General features: G+C 41.9%; 1 protein-coding gene across 1 annotated transcript; it reads right to left on the bottom strand.

Annotated features, from left to right (window-relative positions):
- Positions 1 to 227: 227 nt before the first annotated feature.
- PYGO1 (pygopus family PHD finger 1) lies at positions 228 to 14,409 on the bottom strand. Its single transcript, XM_055820273.1, has 3 exons — positions 14,265 to 14,409; positions 8,981 to 9,066; positions 228 to 7,197 (listed from the first exon to the last, which is right to left on the bottom strand). Exons 1-3 carry the CDS (start codon positions 14,311 to 14,313, stop codon positions 6,073 to 6,075), a joined length of 1,260 nt encoding a protein of 419 aa, XP_055676248.1. The 5' UTR covers positions 14,314 to 14,409; the 3' UTR covers positions 228 to 6,072.
- Positions 14,410 to 27,494: the final 13,085 nt, after the last annotated feature.

Below are 27,494 nucleotides of genomic sequence, written 5' to 3'. Positions count from 1 at the left end.
AGAAAGAAATGGGGTCTATTGTGCAAGAATTCTTCTAATCTGCTTTGGAGTTACTTCAGTTTAATGCCTTTAAAGAACAGCGGACCTCTCCAAAAGAGGCAGGAGCTGCCTTTTCTGATCAATACAACCTCATACCGTTTCTTGTGAGATTATGCCTAATCCAAATGCATTCTCACAGACAAAATATTAGAAGAGCTAATCTAGACATTACATGATTAATAGGCAACTTCCCCGCAAAAGTTATCTTTATTTTAAAAGAAACTGAAAACAGACAGAAAGCAAGTTACATACAGTGCTGGACAAAATCTACCATATACATTTTCCAAGAACGCTTGAATCAGATTCTGATACATGTTCTTCTAGAAGGTAAAATATCACATCATTATTAACAAAAAAATTAAATGTTGACAATCTTAATCATTTATTTTGCATTGTTTGGATGGCAGTAGATGGGTAACTTGCCTTTTTCAACTCATCTTTAACACTGAAAGGAGAATGTGGACAACAAAATTTCAAGTCAGAAGGCCTTAAAATATACAGTGTCTGCTCTAAAGGCCATAAACAAAAGCTTAGAGAAGAGACAGTCTGTTAAGTAAAAATCCTTCAACAACTCCATATTATTTCACATTTCAGAAAAAACAATTAAGGAAAGAAAAAAAAAAGAAAAAGGAAGAAGAAATATAAAATATATTAAAAGCTTGCCCTCCATAAGTTATATGGAAGTTCAGGTTTAGATCATCCTTTCTGTGTCTAGGATTTGAGTGTCTTTGAGCGTCTAGGAATAGACACAACACCTCTCATGACTCCAATCGCAAACTGTCTCCAATACAGCAATTCCTGAATTACAGTGCACAAACCTCCGAGTAAAAAGGTGGGGTTGGATCAAAAATTATTTTGCGACAGTTTATTTGAACATGAAAAGGAAAATTAATCATGTATGGCAAACACTTTAACAATAGGTATTCCCTACGATGTTGGGATAAAACATTTCTGAACCAGGAGACTAAGGGTGACTGAATACTTCAAGCTACAGTCAACACCTCCAAGGGGCTGAACACTGTTCAAAATTAATTACCTCAGAACTGATGACACACAACACTAGGGCACTAAAGCGACCCTTTACTCCCATATAAAGCATAAGCCAACAAGAAATCAGAGGAGTTCCATACAAAGAAGTTAATGTGCATAACTGAAGATGTAGTGTAGGATAGTTATATTGCCTTAAGATTTCCACTAAGTACACTTAATTTTCCAATTTTAAGGAAGAGCCTATTCTAATATAGAAAGCTTCAGACAAAACTTTGTAATTGCAGAATAGCTTTAAAATACACCCAGTTCTACAGCCTCCTGCATATATCTGATAACATTCAACAGATAAAAAAAATGAAGTTTTGTAAACCAAGTAAAGAGTGTTAGAATAGAATTTTCACACCTATGAGCTTATTACCAAATGTTCACCCATTTGTCAGTGGATAATATTAAGAAATTCATACTAACAGTTATGGCAACAAGATGACAATGCACAGAAGTGCTGCGTGTTCTGAAAGGTAGTCAGTTTTAATTACCATGAATTGCTACCATCTATCATACCTCATTCTATGCAAGATACCACACCAGCTACCAATCCATAAACAATAATGTTTCACATACTTCATAGAGTAGCTTAAAACACATCGTGATATGAAATAATTTGTATTACATAGTAATTTAATCCCTGGCCACAGGGTTAACGTTGGACAAAGTCTGGAAACTTTTTTCCAATTTGAATTACGTACAGTAACTTTGCCACACACCACAGCACTAATGCATGTATTACTTCAGACATGCTCTAATTTAAAATCGAAACAAAAAAGTTGTTGCAAAAATACATGTCACCAATGTGGAACACATTCAAGATTGTATAAAAAGTACTGAACTGATATCCCAAAACAGGTATATTTAAGCAGTACATAAGGAAAGATTAGTTTTAATATGAAACAATCATTTAAGTCACATACAACATGATAAGAAGCATGACTTCCTTTTTTAAAAATGTTACACCAATACTTTTACTGCCAGGCAATGTTTATTTATAAAATGAAAGGGACATATTTAACGCAGATGTGTCATCGTATTAAGTTGGAATAAAGACAAATGTTAAAAAAGTGCTACATTTGAACACCATTGATTTTGTAAAAATCTCAAACCATAAAAAGCATTTCAGTTGCAAATATCATAGGCTCCGAACTGCAAACACTCCGAAATGGTCTCGGCTGCATGCATGCAGTTCCCCTGACTGCGTTAATCCTCCCACGCTTCAAGTTAAGCCTGAAAAATGAGATTACAAAACTGGTTCTTAGATGAAAAACTTCAGAGGTCACAAAGTATATTCTTCTTTGAGCAGCCCCCAAAATTATATTTTTGTTTTGAATAGAGCAAACTTTACTACTTTCTCTAGCCTCTGTCACCTCTAATAATAGCTAAGTCTCTAAACACCCTTGGGAAGTGTTAGTCTGATCTTCTGAAAGAAGAGATTGAGGCATAAACAGTTAGCCTGCCTGTCTCAAATTATAGAAGGGATCAGTAAAACAGACAGAAACAGAATTTTTGATATCTACCCTCTAGCCTATATGCAGCACTGTCACTTAACCTGACACCAATAAAACAAGTTATTTTAAAGAGCAAAATACATATTTTCTCATTCAAAACTGGTCTCTGGCAAAACCCTAAGTATTAAGGACAGTTCAATCTAGTTTATACCTATTTATTTCAGCCTAGGGGGGAAAAAGGAAAAGAAAAGAAAAAAACCAAACCATTTTGGGTTACATAGGCTGCATTTCTGACCGTGGCAAGGAGCTATTTTAAAAGGACACAGGCATTTCCCATAAAAATGTCAAGGTTTGTAAGATTTACAAAATCTTTGTGATATTTTTGGTGTGCAGCACCAGTACAGTCTAAATCACTAGTCATGAAAGAAGCACATGATAGTTCAATACAAATCGTTTCATGTAGAGTATTACAAAAAAACCTCACCTATTCTAATCAGCCCTCCCTCCCACCCACCCTTCTATAACTAATTTCTAATTCTAACCAGCTGACATTTTCCTAGTACCTTACTAACAAAACATGATTGTTGTTTTTCCTGTGCATACTTGAACTACTAACTAGTCAATACATGCAGAGAAAAACAAAGTATAACTCCCTCTCTCTAGATAAAGAGTCCAGATATGCCAAGAGTATATCAGTAGGGCAAGCATATTGGCTAGATGACTTTTGGAGATCCTAATCAGTCCTATCTCTACAATCAGTGTGATAACAAGTCTGGTGTTGTTGGGGGTTTTTTTACTACTATTTTATACAACTGGCATTTGCTAATGCCTTGAATTTGCAGGTTAACAAACACAGAAAATTTACCGGGTTACAAACCCAACATGGTACCAGTTTAGAAAAACTGAAATAAATCATCACAAATACACAATTTAAGGCCTTATAAAATGATACTCCAGTTGATTTCAAGTTTGTAAGAACACTATATTTAAATTCTAATGTCTTGCTAGCTAATGCAGAAAACACTTGCCTAACTTTGTGTAGGGTTGAGGAAAAGATTAAGAAATACATGGCTATTTTAAATACAATGTCTGCTCCAAAACAACTGTTAAAACATTACTTGGACTTCTGAGAACATCTTCTCACAACAGGAATGAGGTGTGGGAAAGGTATCGTGAACAGCACGCTTGGGTAACAACGTCATCATTGGAGCTTCTGTTGAATTTTCACTGAGCAAGAATTTTTATTTCATTTACACTGCAGTAGGTCTCAACCAGCTCCACTACCACCACAGTGCAAATCATTGCAGAGATGAAATTGATTCCCAGAGGAACAAATCTATCTAGACAAGGTTTGGTTTAATTTCTACTGTAGATACCAAAAGCAAATTCTAACAGCCAGTCAGTCATTAGGAAAACTACTGAAGAATAACTCTCTCTAACAGAGGTTGTTGCTTGGTTGGGGTTTTTTTGTTGTTTGCTTTTAAATATCACACCTCTAAGAAAACAAGATTAAGTTTAGTATCTGTATTAACTAAAGCAAACAGTGATGAAAACAGAAGCCCTGGATCTGCCTTACACTTTCTTCACATCTCCACACAGGAAATCCTCAAGATATGAATTGTGACATTTTAGACATTATTTCCTTTTTCCTGATGAGAGGCAATACAAAGAAGGAGGGCAATACTGCACTTCTCCAGTAAAAGAGCATATGAAACTTTTCGCTTTTAAAATAAAACAAGGACAGTCATGTAGATCTGCACAGTATCTTCCAGGAAAAGTACCACAGTAGAGTCCATTTAAAATCAAACACAATGGTGAACTAGCAAACAGGTCTTACTTTTCACTCATTAGTGTAGCTTACCATACAAACTACCTTTTTATATAGATGACTGTATTTATATAGGCTCCTACATCACTTGTCACCACAGACCTGAACAACTGATCACATTAGGGAAAGTGACTAGTACCTGTACTGCTTGACATATGATTTAATTGTTGCCTGTTTAAAAACGAAAAGTTTCCAGCACAGTGGTATCACAGGCAAGGTCTGTTATTACAGTGCCACATTTTATTAAGTTAAACCAACACTTCTCTCTACAGAAACACTCATTTTCAGTTGTGTTTGCAACTTTATCACACTGCTAAGGCTGAGGTCTTCAAAGCTTGATGTTTCCCCACATTAAAAAAGAAAAAGGAGAGGGCTTTGAGATCAAGAGTAAGATCAAATTACCCATATTAAAATAAAATTCTTAGCATCACATGTGGAGCTCTAGTGCCATTCATACTTCTCAACAGGATATCAAGTTTAGCAAAGAAGCTAAATTTCTGATTACTTGCTTCTGATGTGAGCTAAACTCACCTGATGCGAAAGCTAGTTTTCTTCACCCTAGATGTCCCACCCCCTCACTAACAGACTGGCTGACGCAGTGGTGGGAATTCAGTTTTAAGACTTCGCTGGCCAAATTATCTTGCAACTCAGAGCCTATGCTGAGCACACTCCGTTGCTCTGCGTGCTCCTTCATGCCAGGTGGACTGTCTAAGCTCAGGATGACTGAGCAGGCTCTCGTTGAAAGCCCCAGGAGACAGGCAGAACTTTGCCTGCACTGGTTCAGTCACAGTTCGCAGGCAGCACCGAGGTGGGAGGCTGGAACCATCAATGAGAAACGATGAGAGAGAGGTGCATGACTGCACAACCGTGACAGATGCAGAGACTGTATCCTAAAGTATGTGTTTAAGATAAATGAATTAAGGTTACATATGCAACCCTAGTTTTGGTATTCTCTAGATTTAAAGCACTGGACTTCACAAACTTGAAGTGTTCTTTTTCCAATGTAATCATATTTTGTAACTATTTCCAAATACTGCAAGACCTAGCAAGAGTCTCCAGCAAGTATGTGCTGAGAAGTCAAACGAGATCATTGCCTTTTCAAGGAAATATAAATGCATAAGAGTTTAGTGTGTTTCATTGTGTTACTAAGCATGAAGTCATCTATTTGTGAATAGTGTGTTAATGCTTTACTTCAAAAATAGGAAAAAGCATACACAAAATTCTCTGTATTTACCCTAAAATAAAAACTATTAGCACTGCACATTCCTCCACATCATCTCCACTATATTCAAAGAAAGGATAGCAAGAACATCAGTAATGGACATTCAACATAATGAGTACTTGCAAATATAGTACCATTAAATCCGAGCACTAAATGCTAGTGTTAACACATTAACACTAGCAAATTAGGGGCTATTCATACAGCCACATTTTTGCCTTCAATAAAATTGGCAATGCACATCCTACTTCTGATCAGTTGTCAGTTATGTTTTACAGTTTTAATCAGAAACAAAAAAATATTCCATCCTGCAAAACATTAGCACACATAAAACTAAGAGTACAAAAGATGAGACGGAAGTTTATGAATTAAAACAGACTAGGGAAAAAAAGATTACAGCAATCAAACACAACTGATTGTCTGCAGAAAGTGAAGTACCCAATTTGTAACCAAATCTTCATAGCAAGTATTTCAATCACTACCACCAATTGATGTTGTTAGCCATCCGTATTCAACACAGGTGGTCCTGCAGTCTCTCTTGTACGCATTAACTGGACATCTTTGTCAGCCATGCAAGTATCACAACCCCAAACGGCTGACGCTTCTGCTGTAAGAAGGCCATAAGCTGACTCAGTCATGCCTGTACAGATCCGATGAAACCATTTTTGGCAAGAGGCTTCACACAGGATGGCATCCTGGTCATCATTAACTTCATGTGTACAAATTCCACACGGATAGACGGGTTCAGAGGACGAGTGACCGTGACGACTGGGATGAAGGGGTGTTTTGCTGCTCTTTTCAGAGTTGCATCCTTCAGCAGTACCTCGAGACTGTCGGGACTTACTCTGAGTCCCATTTGAATGGCCAGCGTTAGTGTTATCAGCATTATTCGAATGGCTATTATCCTGATTTACCACGTTGTTGTTTCGAGTAACATTTTTTAGGTCACTGTTACCTTGACTCACAATGTCCTCTGTCCTGTGATGATGCTGATGAGCAGCAGTGTTCTGGCTGGCTGCTTTGCTTGCACCTTGACTAAAGTCTTGCTTTTGTGCTGATGATTTTGTCTGGTTGTATGTGTTTGGTGGAGGAACAAAAGAATGGTTTGACTCTAGCTGCGAATTTGGGAAATTCGGATTGTTTCCAGGACCAAAGTTAGATGGCACGTCAGGATGAGGTATCTGACCAGAATGGCCAAAGTTCTCACCAGGATTAGGTCTGAAATGCTGACCAGGCATATTGACATTTTGATTTATCTGAACACCACTATAAGGTGGTTGATTCCCAAAACTTGGGTTATCATGGGGACTGAAGCTGAAAGAGTGGGGTCGACTAAAACCCATTCCCACTGGGTTTTGAGGAAGGGGATGTGGTTGGTTTCTGAGGGAGTAAGAACCACCATATGGCGAGGACACTCTGGGCAGCATATGAGGTGGCATTCTGAAAGTGTTATAGCCTCCAAAGCCAGGATAACCAGGATTACTAAAATATGGATTTCCTGAAGGAAGTGGTTTATAAGACACAGTATTATAGTTGTCATCAAACGGATTTGCAGCTACAAGGTGGTCAGAGCTTGGATTCGGCGGTGGAGCATATTCAGATGGAGGAGGAAATGATGAGCCCTAAAAATATTTTAAATACAACATTTAAATTAGTTTTAGTATTTCCCTGCAAGACAGACCAGCCACGAAGTTCCTGGATTAGCAGCACTACTGCTAAAAGAACTGTTCAGCTGTTGCATAAAGCTCACCCACTGTACCCTGCCAGGCTGTCTGAAATTTCAGTACAGAGGTGAGAGAGGAGTTTGGGCTCTGGATAACATGGTGATTTATAGTAATCTGTGTTTTAAAAATTGTGCAGTTGCACAACCATGCTTCTGAAAATACTAGTTGGTATGTGACTTCTATTTCTTAATCTTTTACATCATAAAAGCAACAATACAGAAAGCCACGTGCCACTTAAACACATGCATAAAATATTTCCAAATGTTGAAGAGCAGATTCGAAGCATTTCCTTAGTTTCATTTTGGGTTCACTTAACTGAATATACATCTGTTAAGACACCCCACTTCTATGAGGATATATAAACCTAATGTTACTATAACCCTAAAAAAAGGTATACAGAATATAGGTCTCTGCATATAGGAATTTTCTATATTCTGTGTACCAAACAGAGGTGTCCCTTATGAGCATGCAGTGATTGTGGATAGCCTGCAAAGCATAGTCAGTAGGTATAAAATACAGGGATTTCTGGTTACAGAGAAAAGTAAAATCAAGTCTTTAATGGAGCCCAGAGGCTGTTGAAATGTCATCAGAGTGGCTATACAATTGAATTGCATTCTAGACTAGCCTGTGGGGAACATCTGCCTAGTTCACCCTCATGCTAACTGTGCTCACAGAAAGCATTTTGCATTTTCTCCTAAATACTAAGAAACTTTTTTTTTTTTTGCCCCCCCCCCCCCCAAAAAAAAAAACAAACCCTCCTGCTGTGCCACAAAACTTGAACCCGGTAAGAAAAGAGAGGAAACTAATCTTCGTGTCCTCTACAGTTATCACCATTTCAGAACACAAGGAAAGCTCTACCAAGAAGGAGGCCCAATCCCTTTAAATTAACTGAATATTTCTCAGAGCAGGTTTCACCATGACTACTTTAAAACAAAACAAAAATTAAGACAGCAAATCCACATCTCAATGGAATCTGGATAGGCCTAACAGAAAGAAACTGTGTGACCTACATAAATAAAATTACTCTCGCTAGGCAGTACCAAATTAACAGATACTCTCACTCGAAGCTGAATGAACACAACAAAGGACAATTCTGCATTACAGATATCTAATTGCTTTACATGTTTTGTATTCAGGCTTCCTTTCCTGGAAACAGAAACTGTATAGAAATGCCAAATTGCAAGGATTCACTGGAAAGGAGCCGAACCTGCCTCATAGCATTTGCTTGAAAATCACTTGGGGAATATGCCAAGAGTTTGGTCAAAGCATTAACAAACTGTACTGATCCATTAGCCCACAAACCTACACATATCGGAATGAAGGTAAGAAGAAAAGTAGTCTCATGGCAACTACTCATGCTATACAGAATTCTACCAAGGGCTACAAAGTCATTAAAAGAAAGCCTGTTTCAGAATCAAATCCATATGGGTAAAATACAAGTTGTGGCAGTCTCACTGTGCTCCTCTCTTTATAGGTCTTTGGCAACCTACAGAGATTAAAATAACTGCAGTGAGAATAACTAGTATTATGAAGATTTCAGCTTCACAATGCAACTAAAATATTTTATATGGTACTGCTATTTGTGAGAACAGACTGATATTCTGAACAACACAAGCTAGTCATACCAGCAAACATGACTGCACTATTTATTAAGAAAGTAAAAGAACCAGAGGGAATTTACCTGTGCATTTGCTTTGCGCTTTTTCTTATCAGGGCTTCCAAGTTGTACTCCTGGTCCTCCTAACCCATCCAATCCACTGTCACCACCTACAAAATTTCAATCAGTGCAATACAGCATTAGGTTTCTTACAGACAGTATTTTAAATTTGCCTCTGCCTGTCATAGCAACAGATACCTGTTATAAATACTGAGCTTGCATTAATTCTGGTGCCTTACATTGCAAGTCCTTAAGGAGCAAACACCTGGAGGTAAAAGTTTGCATACCTCATATACAGCTATCTCACTCTATTACCACTCTAACATCCAATTCATGCTCATCACAGTTGGAATAAACATTTCCATTTATTTTATGTTTATCTGTCCCTTGGTACTTAATGTCTCCGCTTCACCAGTAAGAAGTATTTCTTGTTTGCATAACACATAAAACTTTCAAAAGAACTGCTTAAAACTATGCCAAAGATTCACCTCCTATTTAACTTACACAGACACAGCATTTATCAAACTCACTGTACCAATATACAACAGCATGTTACAATACACCATGAAGGAAAAAAGCAAACAGCAGTAGATCAGTGTCGAAAACCACTGAAAACCTGCCATGTTGTTTAGACAGATCTCCAGTTTGTCAGATGTAAATTTCACTAAATGCAAGACTTCATCAGACAAAACGCATAGCTGTGGTGCTTAGATGGATGGTTTAGTGGTGGACTTGGCAGTTCTGGGTTAACAGTTGGACTTGATCTTAAAGGTCTTTTCCAGATTAAATGATACTATGATTCTACAAAAAAGAAACCTGCCAAAAATGACAGGGACTCCGGGCAAACCCACCCTACTCTGCAGAAACCTCAGAGAATAATAATCACTTTAGGGTGATAACAAGAGCGACACGTGTTGAGATACTAACATTAAGAAACTGTGTGTTAATCCATTTTTTCCCCAGGCCTGTTAAGATAATATCTTATTTTCTCTTTAAAACATAAACATAAATAGTAACAGTATAGAACAGTAAGAAGGGCAATGCAACTTAAAAAATTTACTGTTACTTGTTTAAAACTCTTACTCAGAGTACAAGTCAAACTTTATCAAGATGCAAGCATACAGCTGAACACACGGGTTCGTCTTTATTACCAAAGGCAACCTGAAGATAACTGTGAATTATCAACAGTATTATGCAAAGAAGCACAATGTATGACATTACACTGCTCTATGTTAGACAAGTATTCCCAGCAGAGAGCTAAACCAGCTTTAGGACTATTCAATAAAGTAACATAAAATCTCTTCTCACAGGGAAGAAGCAGACTTACTATACACAGATCAAAGGAGGCCTGACAAATTTTCACTCCTAGCACTTGCTTCCCCCCCGCCACTCCTTTTTAGAGGTTTCAGAAATTTACCAGTCCTACCTCAAGCAAGAAACCAGTTCTGCCTCTGCTTTAATAAGTTCCTTTTGGCTTTGGCTGTCACTGTTGAAATTTAATTTCATTTTTCATTATATGGAAGGAAGATATGTGGTCATCCCAAATCAATACCTATCAAATTGTAGGTCTGAATTTCAAAGACTAGGTCATGAAGTCACGATCAAGTTCTCAGATAAACTCATGCTTGAGCATAGCACATCACGGTATAACCTACCACCAGAGTAACTAGGGATTGCTCTTCAAAAAAAAAAAAGGGTCCTTTTTGCCTTGATTTAGGATATAAAATCCTGCATATACTTAGTGCGCTATGAGGCGCTGCCCCTGCATTAACTGTAAATACTAAATAATGACAGCATAAAGTTTTACATAAAGAATGATGACAAACCTCTTTTAAATTCCTACTCTATAAATCATCTTCTTGATAAACTATTTGTTCAAAATTGTCCCTGCATTTCACATTAGCTTCTTCTCCTGCATTCCTATATGTTTATCATAAATCCAGTGGGAGATTGTACCGTGAACACCATTCCTCACAACTGCATAAAATATACTCTTGTTCATGGTCCTGTACTCTTAATACATAAATGACATTAACCATTGATAGCAAAATATTACCAATATCCACATTTCATAATAAATCAAACAACTGGCAGCACAGATATGAGTAAATCTGTGATCAAGTAGAACACTGAGGATCATATGCAAGTGCTGTTTTACAGTAGTGTAAGTTAAAACTCCACTAAATTATATATAAATTCCCTCTCTGGGATATCATTCTTCAAAAACATAAGCAAATGAAGATTAGAATCCCAGTGACAAGTTCCACCAATTTCTACATGAACTACTTTACACGGGTGAAGCCATTCATATGCCTAGATTTATAGAAAGTCCTAGGAACAAAGCTTTGTATTTTCAGTTCTTGCCGTGTGAGGCCAATGATTTAATTTAGCCTTAAAAATTTATATTTTCCCTGTGGATTTTATAATGATTTAATTTTTACATAAAAGGAAACAGAATGTTAGTCCTAGCATACCTCCAAAAAAGAGTGAATAAAGGTCATTTTCACACAGCCAAAATAAACTTTCCAGAGAGTCACTTTTGGTACCCACCACCCAGGCTTTCATCAAAAGGTGTATCGAGCATTGTGGAACATTGCGTTAAGGGTGCAAAAAATCATTTCACTGCCTGAGACTAATTTTCCAGGAAAAAATACAATCCTTTTGACTGGGGCATCATGTGTGTCATATATCCTGGACATATATGCTGTTCCACACAACACCTTTGTCTCCAAACTGGAGAGAAATGGTTTTGATGGATGGACCACTTGGTGGATAAGGAATTGGCCAGATGGTCACAGTCTAAGTGACAGACAGCTTGACGTCCAAGTGGAGACCAGTGATGAGTGGTGTCCCTCAGGGGTCAGTATTGGGAACAGCACCGTTTAACATCTTTATAAGCAACATGGACAGTGGGATTGAGTGCACGCTCAGCACATTTGTCAATGACACCAAGCTGTGTGGTTGACATGCTGGAGGGCAGGGATGCCATCCAGAGGGACCCTGACAGGCTGGAGAGGTGGGCCCGTGCAAACCTCATAAAGTTCAACAAGGCCAAGTGCGAGGTCCTGCACCTGTGTCAGGGCAGTCCCAAGCACAAATGCAGGCTGGGCAGGGAATGGATTGTGGGCGGCCCTGAGGAGGACTTGTGGGTGCTGGTTGACAACAAGCTCAACATGAGCTGGCAATGTGCACTTGCAGCCCAGAAAGCCAACCGAATCCTGGGCTCAGGGTGATTCTGCCCCACTACTCCACTCTCATGAGACCCCACCTGGGGTACTGCGTTCAGCTCTAGGGTCCCAGCACAAGACAGACATGGACCGGCTCAAGCAGATCCAGAGGAAGCCACAAAGATGATCAGGGGCTGAAGCACCTCTCCTATGAAGACAGGTTGAGAGAGTTGGGGCTGTTCAGCCTGGAGAAGAGGAGGCTCTAGGGGGAACTTAGAGCAGCCTGCCAGCACCTACAGGGGCCGACAGGAAAGCTGGAGAGGAACTTTTTACAAAGGCATAAAGTGACAGAACAAGGGGTAATGGCAAGGTTTCGGTTAGGTATTAGGAGGAACTTCTCCACTGTGAGGGTGGCGAGACACAGGAACAGGTTGCCCAGAGCAGCTGCGGATGCCCCATCCCTGGCAGTGCCCAAGGCCAGGTGGGATGTAGCTTTGAGCAACCTGGTCTGGTGGAAGGTGTCCCTGCCCATGGCAGGGGGATGGGAAATAGGTTCCTTCCATCCCAAACCATTCTATGACATGATCTAGAGATATAAATACGTATCTGATAATTATTCTCTTATTAAATCATGGATAAAATGTATTTCAGCCATTTACATTAGGGAAAAGGAGAAAAGTCCCGTATTCTTTTTTTACTTTGTACATACTCAAGATAGACATTTTCAGTGTTAGTCAGGAGAACTGCAAGTTGCAGTTCTGTTTACATATTAAGAGATTATGACTTTGCATGTAATTTATGCCATACTTAACATACGGCAAATATGCTATGGAGTGAGTATTTTCATACTCACTGACAAATCTCTGTCTAGGTTTTTACAGGATGGATGCCAGAGTCTCTTTACACAGTGCTTTATCTCAGTAGGAACATTTTCCCAAGAAACATAAATGGCTGAATAAACTTTTAATTCTAGACAGAAAACTAAAAAGTGTCTAATTTTAACCAGATTTGGTGAACCTATTCTGTGGCCCTGATACTGTAAACAGTTTTGACATTAAGCAGTAATCGCATGAAACTCAGTGACTAACTCGGGCATGTGAAACTGCGTGTGCTTAAATATTTGCAGAATCAGGGCTCGAGAGTGAAGGAGTCTAACGAACCCCAGTCTCCTTTGTAAGACTGCTGCACGTTTTCTTTCTCTCATTCTCAAGGTTACAATCCAGCTGTTACTATAACAGTTTTAGAAAAGCAAACCTTAGATCAATGGCAACATGCATAGCAGAATCCACACCTTTTCCCACTTACCCAACCGTAAAAAAGCTTAAAACATCAAGAACAATAGAATTCCAGTGACAAAACAGGAGGCAAGGAAAGGAGAAGCAATAAATTGCCGATCTTATTATTTTGCCATGTTTTTTCACCCAGCTCTGTCACCCTGTTGCCTTTCATTATGCCATGCCGAAAGGCTTTTCTGTTTTTAAGGACTGTAAGGACACGACTACTGCTCCGTAGCCTGATGTGCTACTGCCATTAAAGTCAGTTGCATGGCCCAAGTCGGAAGAGAGACCGTAATTTCTACCCTTCGCCTTCCACATTTCAAAGAAACGCATACTTCAGACCTCACGACGAGCCACGCAAGAGCGCGATTAATCAAGAATAATCTTGGAACGGATTTTTCATTTCCCGAGAAGAGAAAAACAAGCCGGCAACTAGAATCAAGCCCAAGCACAAGACCAGGGGTAGGAGAGCGAGCACTCAAGTGTAATTTACGGGCTCTGCATCAACACGAACTCGGACATGTGGCAGCGCCGACGTATTCCCTTGCACCAGCACTATGCACGCCGCATACTAATGGGCGGCACAGCCTGGAAAACACGGGCGGCAGCACTGGCGCCCGCCCGCCGGGTCACACCGCGCAGCGCCGGCCCCGAGTCCCGCACGGCCAGGCCCGCAGGCTGCGGCCGGCCCCGCCGCGCAAACTTAGCGCGGCTCCCGCACCGCCCGGCCCCGCCGCAGGGAGGGACCGCGGCGGGGGCAGCAGCGGCCGGGTCCGGCCGGTGCGGGCACCCCGCCGCACCGCCAGCTCTCCTCACGGGAGTTAGGCCCCAGCAGCGGCCGCCCCCCGCCCCCCCGCCCCGTACCTCGGGATCTCTTCAGCGCGATGGGGTCCTTCTCCTGTTCCGCTGACATTACAGACAGCAGCGCATGGCTCCCAAGGCGGCAGGAATCGGGGCTCTTTGATGCTGCTGCTGCCGCCGCCGCCGGCCCGCACCCCGCCCCCTCCGCCCCCGCCTCCTCCGCCGCCGCCCCCGCCCGCCGCTGCCGTAGCCGCCGCCGCCCCAGCCGCGGAGCCGCCAGACTTTGCAAAGTTTGGGCGCGGGAGGGCTCCGCAGCGGCCGGCGGCGAGGGCCGGGCCAGGGGGACCGCGGCGAGCGGGGAGCCGCAGCCCGGGAGCCGCGCGGGGGTCGGCGGAGCGCCCGGCCGCGCCGGGCAGGGCCCCCGCGGGCTGCGGGCGCCCGCCTCGCTCGGCGCCCGCCGCCGGGGCTGCCAGGCCCCGCGGCCCCGCACAGCGCCCCCGCCGGCCACCGGCGCCGCTCAGCGCTCCCTGCCGCGGCCGGCCGGCTGCCGGGCCCGCGGGGGCGGCGGCGGGGCGCTCCGCGGGGCTCCCCGCGCTCCCGCCGTGAGCGCGGCCCTTCCCGCGCCGCCGCCGCCGCTCGGGGGCCGCCGTGCGGAACAAAGGCGCCGCGCCGGGGCGGGCTCCGCCGCGGGCCTGCGGGGCAGCCGCGGGCTCGGGGCGGCCGCGCGCGGGGGCTGAGGGGCCGCGAGGCCGGCGCGCGGCCGCCCGGACCGTTAGTGCGCGCGAGGGCGGGGGCCGGGGCCGCCCTGACTGGGCGCGGGGCCGGGGCGGACGGGCCCCTCGGGTGGGCGCTCGGCCGCAGGCACCCGCCGCACGGGTAACCGCTTCCCCGGTCTCGGCCCCGGGGCGCTTCGCCGCTTACCTCGCCGGCAGCACGTGCTCCACGCTCCGGGCCGGGCGGCGGCGGCGCCTCCCGGTCCCCGCGGGCTCTGCCGCGGCCGCTGCAGGGAGGTGCGCGCCGGCCAGCGGGCCCCCCCCCCTCACCGACGGCTCCCCCCCTCACACAGGTATGGCCCCGCTCTGCCCTGCTGTTCTGAGGGCAGCGCTGGCAAGACACAGCCGGCTGGGCCTGGCCGGCGCCCCTTGCAGTGTCAGTGCGCCCCGCTGAACCCCTGAAATGCACGACAGCTCAATCGCTGTTGGTGTCAATAGTTTTGTGGGAAAATACATCCCACCGCCATTCCCCGTCTTCTGAAGTGACTGCATTTCAGAGGTGTTACATATGGAGTCCACATCCTTGATCAAAGCTGTTAACCAACTGTAGTAAAAATAATTATCTTTTGAGTAAGGATTTAGCCTCCCTTAACTGGGATAAAAATGGCCAGCTGTGAAATACGGGTTTTGCTCACATGCCTTATTTCACAATAACCTAGCAGTGCCGTTTCTGTACGTACCTTCTTGTTAGATGGAAAGTTGGTACTTTTCCAGTATTTGGAACGCTTTTTCTGAAGAAAAACAACTGCTGCTTGCGTACAGGTTAAGGTATCAGCATTACTGTGTTTTTTCTTTTACATTTTGCCTGTCTAACTAAATAAAATGGAGAAAGCAATGCAATTTTTCATGTTGGATTTCTGTACTTCCCTAGACATCGTTTTCATTTGTCCACAGTCTCTTACTTTGCAGCGGTCCCAGAATGCATGTACCTTGAAGTACAGCATATTGCCAATATACTCATGGGATCTGCTGGTTAATTTTGTGTAATCTCACTGAAGAGAAGTGTATCTTGTTATTAGCAAGGTGGGAGTGAGCTAGTCTATATTTGAAGGAAGACGTGTCTTATCTGTGAAGAGATTTGCATTTTCTGTGATGGAGCTCGCTGTAGGCCTAGATGATTCTCCAAGGGCTGCATGAGCTTTTGTGCAAGGCTGCCTTGTAATAGCATGTAGACTGTAATTATGGATGTGCAGATTGATGTCACTGAGTCTATAAAGGCTCCTAGGGGGAAATTGTCTGCATCAGAAATGTGAGCAGGGAATTCAGATTTAACCCAGTGCTCTAGTTGTAAAAAATTATGTCTGTTTTGCTGTTCATCCAAATTCAGCTTTAATTTGTACTCTGGTCTTTAGCGAGTGGTCTGCGAGAATCCTGTTGGACCGACTTTACGCTTCTAAACCTACACTGGAAACGGCTGATGCAGTGTCTGAAGGGAATTGGTTCACTTGCTCAGGTGCCTACACCAGCATTTCACATATTCCCCAAAAGTCTGTGAAAGCTCTCATTCTTGCTGCTCATTGGTTGACCTTAAAATTAGTCCAACATTTCTTCTTCTCAAAAGTTGGTGTTAATTAAGAAAGCTTAGGGGTACCTAGTAGCAACCTTCCAACATCTTAGTGAAGGTTACCAAGAAGAAAAGAGACAGGCTCTCTACTGAAGTGCAAAACAGGGCAATGAGATTCAGTGGTCATTATCTGAAATGAGGTTCCAGCTGGCTGGGGCAGGGGGGATAGTTTTGGGGCTAAGCAAGCATTGGGACAGGAAGCTAAAGAAATTGTAGAATCTCTGTCCTGGGAGGTTTTCAAGACACAACTGGGCAAAGCCTAGAACAGCCTGGCCCAAGATCAGCATTAACCTTGCTTTGTGTAGGAGGTTGGCCTCAAAGTCAAGACCTCCCAAGGTGCGTTTGAACTGTAATGATTCTGTCATTCTGAAATAATTTTCTTCTTTTTAACAACAACCAACCACTCAAGAGAGGTCTTGCTCCCTGCTGGAGTGCTCAGTTTTGAACAAATACTGTTTAAGATGTAATACTTTTATAACTCACCCAGACTGTTGAAAAAGGTGGTTTTAGTGAGATAACAGTAACTTCAATCGCATGTGACACATCAGGCTTAAAAATGTTATTAAGTCTAGAAGAGCTGGTTTTGGTGACTTCCAGGTTCCTTTCCTTCTGAATTCAGGTTACGAAAGAAGGCTGCTAAAAGAGCCTTCCAGTACAAACTACGAGTAGGTAAAGGGAGCTCTTTCACTACTTGTTGTCATACCGTCTGAACATAGAACACAGCATTACATTATCGGGAGAGACATATCCATGAGACCTGGATCCACACCAGAGCATTAACATTTAAAGGGTGTTTACTGCATCTTTTCACTTACATCTACTGTGTATCTCAGGAGCAGAGAATAGCACAGAAGCCCATTTTGACAACATAGGCAGATGTGCTAATGGCAAAAGTGTAAATACCTTGCTGAAATCTGCTGACATTTAAGGGCTTCAGAAAAGGAAAAAGTGAAAGATTTGTTCTGTTTGGGTTTATGGGAGCCAAAATTTCATCCCAGAGGAGTAAAATCAGAAAAGAGAAAAGGAAGCATGACATCAGTAGAAAAAAAGCTGGAAGCTGACTGAAATGTGTCACCCTGCCACTTCCAGTACCAGGGGAAAATACAGAACTTTTCCTCTCATGTAAGCCATACATGTTCTAAAAAACCACACACAGCTTCAACCTGTCAAGTTACTGTGATTTATCAACTCATCACAGAAGATTTCTGGCATATGGACACAGAAGCCAAGCGGCCAGCAATCTCTCTCACACCTGGACAGAAAATGTTAAGCTGGAGAAAAGGGACACATTTAAGAAAATGTGTACTGTGATAGCTTTACCTCATAACGATCTTCCAGCATCAGTAGATTTGATTCCCTTAACTGCTATAAGGGAAAAGATATAAAATCAATAATTCATTTTTCTAAAAGGCCCTTTTTCATGTTATACAAATTAAAGTGCTAGTTCTACAAACTCGTACATGTTTCACAATACCACTGTGATAAACAGGACTATCTCTCAAGGCTGGAGGGAGTTTCTGTCAGACCTGAGACAACACAAGATCTGGCTTTGTTGTTATGCTAGTTACACCTCTTCTTCCAGACTCATTTGTTCTCCTCCTCCACGTCTCATTTATTCAGGGTAGTAAAACTAAACACACACAAGTTTGTAAGTTACTCAGAGATGTGGGGGTTTTATGTCTTTTTAGCCTACCTCGTTACGCTGGTATTGCTCTGGAAAAATGTGTTAACCAGGTCCCTTTGGGCCTGTGAGATCTTGAGCATCTCTCTGCCAGTCTCAGGGTTGTAACTGGAACTGAAACATGTGAGCACAAGTCATTGAAGCTATTTTAGCACAAATTGTTCACCTACTGGTGAATGCTACATCTGTTATGGTGATATAAACCAGGTCTCACTAGCCCACGTCTGTTTCATTTCTGCTTTTAATCAACAAAAATTAAGACTGTCTAAGCTTCTGCATTAGCAATTTAGCCACATAATTTAAAGTACAACCCAAAATTTAATTAATTGTCTGTTCATGTTTCAACTTTAGTCTGAAATGGATACAAAACTGTCTGTAGGGAAAAAGTGCAGAACAGTTTGTTTTATGAGTTAGACCATGAAAAAAATGTAAGATTTTTTTTATTTTTGTCCATTGAGTTAGTTTTCTTCCTTATGATGCATGACATCTTGAAATCAAGTAAAAACCCTGAGAATGATCACGCCTTCGGCTAATCACGTAGTAAATCATTGGCTCATGAAACATTTTTCTAAGCTTCGCAAGACAAGTTATTAGTGGACTGATCAAAAAATGTCTCAGAAATGTGTACAAAGGGCCACACTGGAAAAAAATTTTAAAAGTTCAAAGCAAGCTCTCAGACAGCCCTGAAACTTAGTGAGACTAATTGATTTCTTTTTTTGAGTGTACACTTACCTTTTCAACTTACAGTTGAAATATAGCCATGCTCAAGTATTTCAGGAAAAAAACCTTTGATGCACACAGATGTTCTTGCCAACAACACATATGACTTACAAAGTTAAAACGTACAATTTGCCAACAGTTTTAAACTATAAAATTTTATAGTCAATATGTAAAAATTAGTAAGTATAGTACTCAAACGTTTAAAATCTGAAGATGGGCATTGACTATCTAGGAACTTAAGTTTCATTATTGTATCTATTTATATACCAAAGCACAAGAGTTTTGACAACAAATCCAGTGTGTGTACGTGCATATATGCATTAAACCCCCCTCATTTGATCTTCAAGTCACCAAGGAACGTAAGATTTCTTTCCCCTTTACGATAAATAAGAAGGAACTTTCAGTTTGCCATGTTAACATTAGCAATATAATAAATTTTAAAAAGGGCCAAATACATGTTTAACAAACCTTTATGGGCACCTCTGAAAAATGGACTACTACCTACTCAAAGAAGTGGTCGCCTATTGAAGAATGAATAATGAAATGGAGACACTCTGTGGGGAAATGAAAGAAATGCAATTTATTGCACCTTCTGGATCATCACCTTGAATCCTTTCCATACTCCTGTTTATGATGGCTTGATGAAAAGAGAGGAAAGCATTTAATTCCTGCACTTACCCAGTTCTCGCAAGACTGCAAAGGCCATGCCAATCTTTGCAACAATTGGTTATGAATCTGCTCTTGGATCCAGGCTCTATTGATGACTTTGCTGAGGGTCAAAGTTAAAAGTTTGTTGCTGTAAAAACCCGAGGAAGCCTTGTTCCAGGCTGTCCTGTGCATCAATGCATTTGTAAGTAAATTTAGGCAAAGATTCTTCTGGGATTTACACTGCAGAATTGCCAAGGTGAAATCTTTGCCATAAAACTAAAGGAGTGGCAATGCCGACTCTAGAGGTAGCAGAGCCTCTGCAGAAATAGCTCTCCAGGCTTAGCAGGGGTGTGTGGGTGTGCTCTCACCCGAGCCCTGTGCCTCCGTAAGAGCCGTAAGAGCCTTGGACAGGCACCGAGCTACCCGAGCCGTGTGTATCTGTCTGCTCGCGCTAGAGGGAATCCTCCTGGACACACTGCCTCTTTTATATGCCAACAACAACTTGATTACATTTTTGGAAGTCATATTCATTTGATAGGGTCTATGTATTACAGAAAGTTCCGAGCACAAAAATGCCTTTTTTTTTTTTTTTTTTTTTTAATTTAAGGTCTGCTTTTTCTGGTTTTGGAGAGTGCAGTTCACGGGGCGCTGCCTCTGGGATGGATCAGACCCACTGAACATTGTCCTTGAATTTCAAGCACTAGGACTGCTTGTCCAGTCAAAGTACATATAAACACTGCAGCTCAGAGTGGCAGGCAGAGTCACGGACAGACTAGCAGAGCCTCCCCTCAGCACCTCTGTAGACTGTTCTGGATTATGTGATGCCACTATATGCAACTTGGAGCCAGACCACAGTTGCTCTGACCCCAGTTACAGATGGGTAAATAACAGCTTTGTGCGCTAAGGAGGAGAATCGGTACCTCATTGCTATAGTTGCAGCGCACACAAAGGAATAGATTGATTGCATTTGTGATTCATTGTCATCAATTAAAACCAACACATATTAGTAGTGAAACAAAATACTAATGCTCTACTCTTGGGTACAAAACTCCAAGTCAGATTTAGAGGCCAGCTGGTTTTGATGTTACTGTATTGGTTTCATTTTGAAGGACTCTATTGGGGTTTATGGGGTACATCTGACTCTAGGAAGCACATGGGTAGTTAAGAATGGGGACAGATTTTAGCAAGATGTCTGTCAAGAGGAACAATTAATTTTATAGCCACCTCAGTCAAATTATATCGCTTGCCCTTCCCTCCATCCAGATCAGCAGTTGAGTTTTTCAACTACAGTTGTGTCTTTTTGAAATTAAGAGCAGGATTCTTAGAAGCCAGCTCTATATTAAACAGCAAATGGGACCAAAATCTTAGTACAAAAAAACTATTAATGTTTGTTACAGACCTTCTTACAGTATGACCTCAGGTATTTGCAGTAATTACCAAGCATTTCCACAATTAACAAGTATCAGGGAAATGTAGTTAGTAGACAGCTGAGGGGACTGCTACGTGGCAGTATGTGATGTAATTTTTTTTTTTTTTGGCAACTATAGCTTAGTCTTAATTTTTAAGGAAAATACTGGAATGCAGTAACGTAACTATGTCTGACTAATAGGAGATCTGCTGGGAAGCAGGAACCAAATAGGATGTGAATGTGGAGGTCTGTAGGCTATGAAAGGAAAATGCTGCTAAAGCAAAAAAGAAAAAAAGAAAGATACCACAAATATACTATTCTTAGGAAATGCATTAAAAAAATGCCACTATGAAATCTCAGAATTCTGCCATCCTTTAAGATGAGATAGCAAATCAAACTTAGTTGCCTCTCTTGTTTATTGTGCAACAAAAGTAGGGAAGAACACAAGAACAGATAACCAAATATGCCTAAGTACACTGTGACCTAGTTACATAGATGCTGCACTCACCCATTACATCTGAAAGCAGCTTCCCTAATCCCCAGGCTAAAATTCACATGAAATCCAGGATTTCAAGAAAAGAATGTGGAACTAATTATTTAAAATATATGCACTATCTGTCTGCAAACACCAAACTGGATTAAATTGCTTGACATGTATTATGCCTAGTGGGTGCAATTCAAAATCTGAAATCTCCAGACAGACATTTTAGGGTGCTATACATCTGTTCCTATGGGAATCCTGTCATTTAGTCATCTGCAACAGCAGGGCTAGGCTATAAGTTTTGGCCCAGCTGAGCTACAGAAGAGAAACATCATCATCCACCTCTCAAAACCTTGTTGACCATTAACCCAAGTTGTGGAGTGCTCCTATTAAAAGGTTGTTCCCAGTCAACACAACTGCAAATGGCAACCTCATCACCTGGGCTGAGACTTCTAAATCACAAGGGATATGATGCAAACCAGCACACTGCTGGGTGCCAGGGTGCTTATTCCATCTCCAGCCAGTGCTCCAAAGCTAGTCACAGAGGTAGTCCAGGCTCTTGTAATCCCCCAAGTCTTTACAATGGCAGCCCTGGACTCTTGGGTACTGACTCGGATTCTAGGCTGTTCTACAATGACTTCTAATATGCAGACCTTCTTTAATGATTTCATCTTACCATATGTAGATCGCAAAGCTAGAGATGCAGTATATAAAAAAAATAAGAGGGTGCTGTCCTCTTTAATGTAGTCATTTTTCTATAAAGTGTTGTGACAGCCAGTATTAGAATTCTTATTACGAACTAGAGGTTGTCTTGCTTTTGATTTTGCAGAAGAATTTTAATTTACATACTTAGAACTCAAGCTTGGAGTTAACATCCTTTGAAGTTGGAAATCTTGATCTCAAGGGATTCATTCTGCCCTGACTGTGGGTTTTGTATAAAGCAAAGCCAGATTGTTTTATTTGGTAGAGACTGAGCAAGCTGTTACTGACTTTTAAATATTCAGGATCTATTCCAAAGCATGATGGTTGTTAACATGAATGATATAATTTTTATAGGAAATTATATTTTTTTAAATTTTACAGTCTGTACTGTAAACTGTCTTACTTCCAACTTCAATTGCATGACCTAATATAGGGAAAGCTATGAGCATATAGTTCAGTGGGATTGTTTTAAGCTAGTATGATGTAAACTGCAGAAAGTGAGGTGGCAGCATATATTAAGCTCTGTCACTCATCCCCTGGTGATAGCTTTCAGCAGACCAGAGGGGTGAATTTCCTTAGACCAGCACACAAAAATGCAGATTGTTAAAGGTTGTAGTGAGCTGTGGTGTGAGCAACACTTTTCTTGCTTTCGTGTGGTGCAACCGCTTGGCAGCCTAGACAGAAATCTGCTGCTTTACTCAAGAAAATCTTTTTTTTTTCCCAGTGTATTGCCACGCAGAGAAAAGGAAATTCACAACCATTCTATTAAGATGACCTCTGGGGAGCCCCCAGTCTATTTCCAGCTAAAGCAGAAACTCACGTTCTGGGCATTGATTTAAAACTTCCCATGGAGCAGTATAATATGAAACACATCTACAGAAATTCACTTTAATCCTTCCAAACTGCAGATGATTACAGTACCTAGCATCCCCGGGACCCACCTGGAATTTTGGTCACCTCTCCAAGAGAAACGCTGAGGAACTTAGAGGGTTTCACAGCACTGCCAGAAACCCATCTCAGCTGGTTCTTGCAGGCCAAGTGGGGATTCACGCCTGACAGTAAGGGCAGAGGGCCCTTGGAGAGCAGCTGGCACCCCAACGTTTGCCAGCCCCCAGCCCTCTATCACCAGCCAAGGGAGATCCTACGGACTAGGGAAATCCATGCATGGTATTATCCCTCATGGAGGCACAGCTAGATTCTGCATTGTTTGCATTTCCTCTGTCTTAATAATGCATTCCTGTGTAAACAGGATTTCAGTTACAGGATTTAAATAAAGCTTACACTCCACTTTCAGGTAGAATAATATGGCATCTCTTTGTCAACTCTGAGCTTGTTTGCCTGTGGCTGTAGCATGCCAGGGATGTGCAGAGAGGAGGGTTCAACTCACATCCTCTTCACTGTGCAGGGAGAAAAGGATGAAGCCAAGTCTTAATATGTTAATTATAGAAGAGTGGGACACTGCAACATGGACAGCAACAGCATTAGCACCCACAGCTTCTCTCCTACTGACAGACGATGCACTCTACTGTCCAGCACCAATCCTGCAACCATGATTGCAGATGAAGAAAAAAGGGGAGACAGACTGGGCTGCACACTGCCAACGTGTGTCAGATACGGCATCGGTTAATCCTACTGGTAACAAATGCTTACACATCTCCAAACAGAAAACCCAACTGGATTTACTTGTAAATATCCAGAGAAATAACTTAAGGCATAAATGAAAGAAAAGATGTCATCTTTTTTTTAATATGTAACAAAATGCAAAGTCTGGCTTCAGGTGCAAAGGAGCTTCCAAATCTGCAGTCACCAGAACTCCAGTTTGTGGAGAACTGGGCTGGTTTTCAAGACACGTGTACCCAGTTTAGGCCTTGGGGCATCCAGCTCCTTTGCCCTGTGGTGCTCTGCACTGTCAGCAGCCAAATGCAGGCACAGACCCTGCTGCTTAACAGAGACACTAATTTTACCTGCTGAGTGAAAGGATGAGGACAGGGAGAGGAATTAACCCATAAAGAACCGCTGCTCACCTGTTGTAGCACAAGGGGTGTTTCACATACCGCCATCCTGATGCATTGCCACAACTGTAGGCAGAGTCTTTTCCCCCCACACTCCTCCTGTGCTTTCCCGTTTGCTGGGGGCTGAACAACCTGCAAAGCACGGCAGAAAGCTGGCCTTTGGGTTCCGAGGTATCAGTCCTTCTATCCAAAGAACGGGTAAACAAAGACTGTAGGTTGATGTCACAGATTAAAGCAGCAGCAATGCTGTCATTTCAATTAATGTGGCCAATTCAATGGAAGCGGCCCACAGAGCTCACCTGGCTGAAGCTCACATTCAGGTGGGTGGCAGATTCCGGGCGGGTGGCATAGCCTCAGCTCACAAACCAGGGCTGTTTTAAAGCTTTCCTTTGCAATAACAACTCCTGGGAAGATGGGGCTTTACTAATTTATTGCTATTGAGAATGGCAGTTCTGGACTGTAAAATGCACCTGTACTAACCAGCAACATAACCAAGAACTGCAGCTGGTTCCTGTTCTCACCTACAAAGAACAGCATCTCTGGTGGACGACAGACAGAGCTTTCATATCACTGGACAGTCCAAGACTGATATTTGCTCCCTAGATATTTGAAATTCTTTGTTATCTTTTAAAATTTATTTACTATATTTAAGTTTTATTAATTTTTTACAAATACTGTCTTTAAATACTTTAGTAGTTTTTCAGCATTGGTCTAATTTTGTCAATTACCTCTGAATAACAATATTTCAGTGTTCCTATATTTGAACATAAGGAATAAAGCATTTTGGATTAGCGTTTGTTTTACAAATAGCCACCACAGCTGGTGCTCTAATAACCCCAGGGATAAATGTTGTATAAGCTACCCACCTGGGCAGAACTATAAGCAAGCTCTGCAGGTAAGAACAGCTGTGATTCATAAAGAACCATGATGAGGCTTTTCCAATTTCCTTTGTCTTCTGAGAATTCAAAAGGAAAGGAAGGACATCATGGTTCTACTGCAGAATCCAGGCAGCCCGGCTCATCAGCCTGAGATGCTGCCAGAGCAGAACGGCTGTCTCTCCCAGGGGCATGCATAGCGCACCCTCTCCCTTAGGGGTGCCCCTAAGTGACAGGGTGCATGCCTCTTGGAGAGCGTCAAAACAAGAGGTTAAAATAAATGTATTCAGAAGCAGTCATTTCCTGGACATAGAAGAAAGTTAGTGAACATTTACTTGAAATCTTCAATTCCCAATACTGTGATTTCAAAGCTCTTAAACATCTGTGAAATATCTTTTCTTTCCCATTAAGTATATTCAGTGCCAGTAGAGAGTTCCAACATTTTAGGGAACAATAGAGACGAAAAACCAAAGTCAAACCTACCAAAGTATTGCAAGAGTTCAGATTCCACTGTCGGGGTTTTTATTCTCCCTAGAAACCCTGTAAATAACAGCAGCAATTACTGCGGTTTCATTTCCAGTAGTGCAAGATTGCACGGGCACTGCTGTTCTAAACCCAGCTCTGTACCTAACTGTCTAAACTGCTTGGCTAATTTTTCAGTTGCTTTCAAGTGGCAATCAGCAATCAACTTGCCAGCAATAGAAACTTTTTAATCCCTACAGAACATCATTTCCTCGCTACTTTAATTTCACTGACTTTTGCCTGGAATGTAGTCCTTTGTAAAAACAGCAGTTTGCCTTTTGACCAACAGCAACTGCATTTTCGTAGTTTTCTCAATATGCTGAACTACCCGCTTTGACAGTTCGCAGGTGTAAAATGCTGGGGAAAACTCAGCAGTGCGGCTTTGTCAGCTGCTTTGTGTATGTGAGAACAACTGCGCCAAGAACCACATCTTCCACACCCAGTGAAAAGGAACCAAAACTGAGATCTTGCACGGGTGTCTGGCAGTAGTTGGAGTGCAGTTTACTCTCTACCTCTTTCTATGACTTAAATGCCAACACCTCCCCAGCCGCTCAGCCTAAAACAAGGCACTGGATTTGTGTCTTCCTTGCTTTGAGCCACTCGGAGACATTAAAAATAAAATATTTTCTCAAGTAGCATTTTTACTAAGGAAAACTTTTATTTCAACTGTGCAATCAATCAGTATTTAGACAGCAGTTTCATAAACATTTGGCATTTAAACTTCTATTACTTTTTGGCATGACCTTGGGATAGTATATAAACAACCCTGGAGGGGAAAAATGAACCAACACACTAGGTAACATTTACTAGAATGCTAGAAAAAGAAAAACAAATCCACATTATTAAACAAAATCGTTTTTAAAAGACATTAAAAAGTTACATTCAAATCAGGGCAAACATTAGCTTCCCTCACGCAATGGAATTCACAGAGCTGATCCCCTGAGACAAATATAAAATTAATACAATTCAGCTCTGTCCTCCATTAGCCAGTCAGCCACTGCTGCCCTTAGAAGAAAATGGCACACGGAGTGAAAGGATCCAGACCACCACAATATGAGATACATACCTGGCTCCTACACTGGCAATTCATTCACAACTTAAAAAAAAAAACAAAAACACACCCAAAAGCCAAACAATCAAAAAGCAACATTTGTATAAGTCAGTTTTTCATATACAGTCAGTCTTTACTGAAAACGTACCAGGCAGATGCAATGTGGGTATATGCAACCAGGAAAAGCCGAACACTTCCAGGAGCACAGCTCGCAATGGAACCAGCGGGACAACAGCGAAAGCTTAAGCATGTGTTTACATCCCTTTTCAGTCAGCTGGGACCAGACTCAATGTAAATTTAGAGGAATTTCAAAGAAATAAAACTTACATTGGAGCCAAATTGAATTTGTGTTCTTTTCATACCGGTCTCTCTTAACAGAAAGAGATTTGGTTTTGCACTTGTATTGAATAATAGTATTTTTTGGAAACACATGTTCCAAAATACACAGTTACACAAATAACATTTTTTACTTATGTTATTACAGAAAGGCGCTCAATATTTCTTGCAATCAAATTCCTCTGCTTGCCATTACAGCTGCAATTGCAGCAACCAGTAAGCGTGTAACAATTGTTCAAGCTGAGAACTACCTCTTTAGCAATTACTAGGTGTAATTCTGCTTTCAATTTTACCCGAACAACTTCAGTAAATTGATTTCTGTGAAATACCACCAGAGCTACACCTGTGCAGCTCTCTCTGCAGTTGCTGTGAATGACCCCCAAACCCGCCAACATTCCCCATGTGAGGAGACAGACTTTGCCCTGCATGAACTTCATTCTGTAACAAATAAAATGAGCAAGAGCTCCTGGTCTTAGGGCTTGCAAGTTTGCTCAGAGCAACATGTTACTGGGAGTTGGCT

The sequence above is a fragment of the Falco peregrinus genome, chromosome 1 (assembly GCF_023634155.1).
Source record: "Falco peregrinus isolate bFalPer1 chromosome 1, bFalPer1.pri, whole genome shotgun sequence".
In the NCBI taxonomy this organism is placed as follows: Eukaryota; Metazoa; Chordata; class Aves; order Falconiformes; family Falconidae; genus Falco; species Falco peregrinus.
This window is presented reverse-complemented; position numbering and strand designations above follow the sequence as displayed.

Coding starts and splice junctions, on each gene's coding strand:
- PYGO1 (XM_055820273.1), bottom strand. CDS start 14,313: ATGTCAGCGGAACAGGAGAAGGACCCCATCGCGCTGAAGAGATCCCGA. Junction 9,067..14,264: donor CGCGCTGAAGAGATCCCGAG/GTACGGGGCGGG, acceptor GAAATTTTGTAG/GTGGTGACAGTGGATTGGAT. Junction 7,198..8,980: donor AGCGCAAAGCAAATGCACAG/GTAAATTCCCTC, acceptor AAATATTTTTAG/GGCTCATCATTTCCTCCTCC.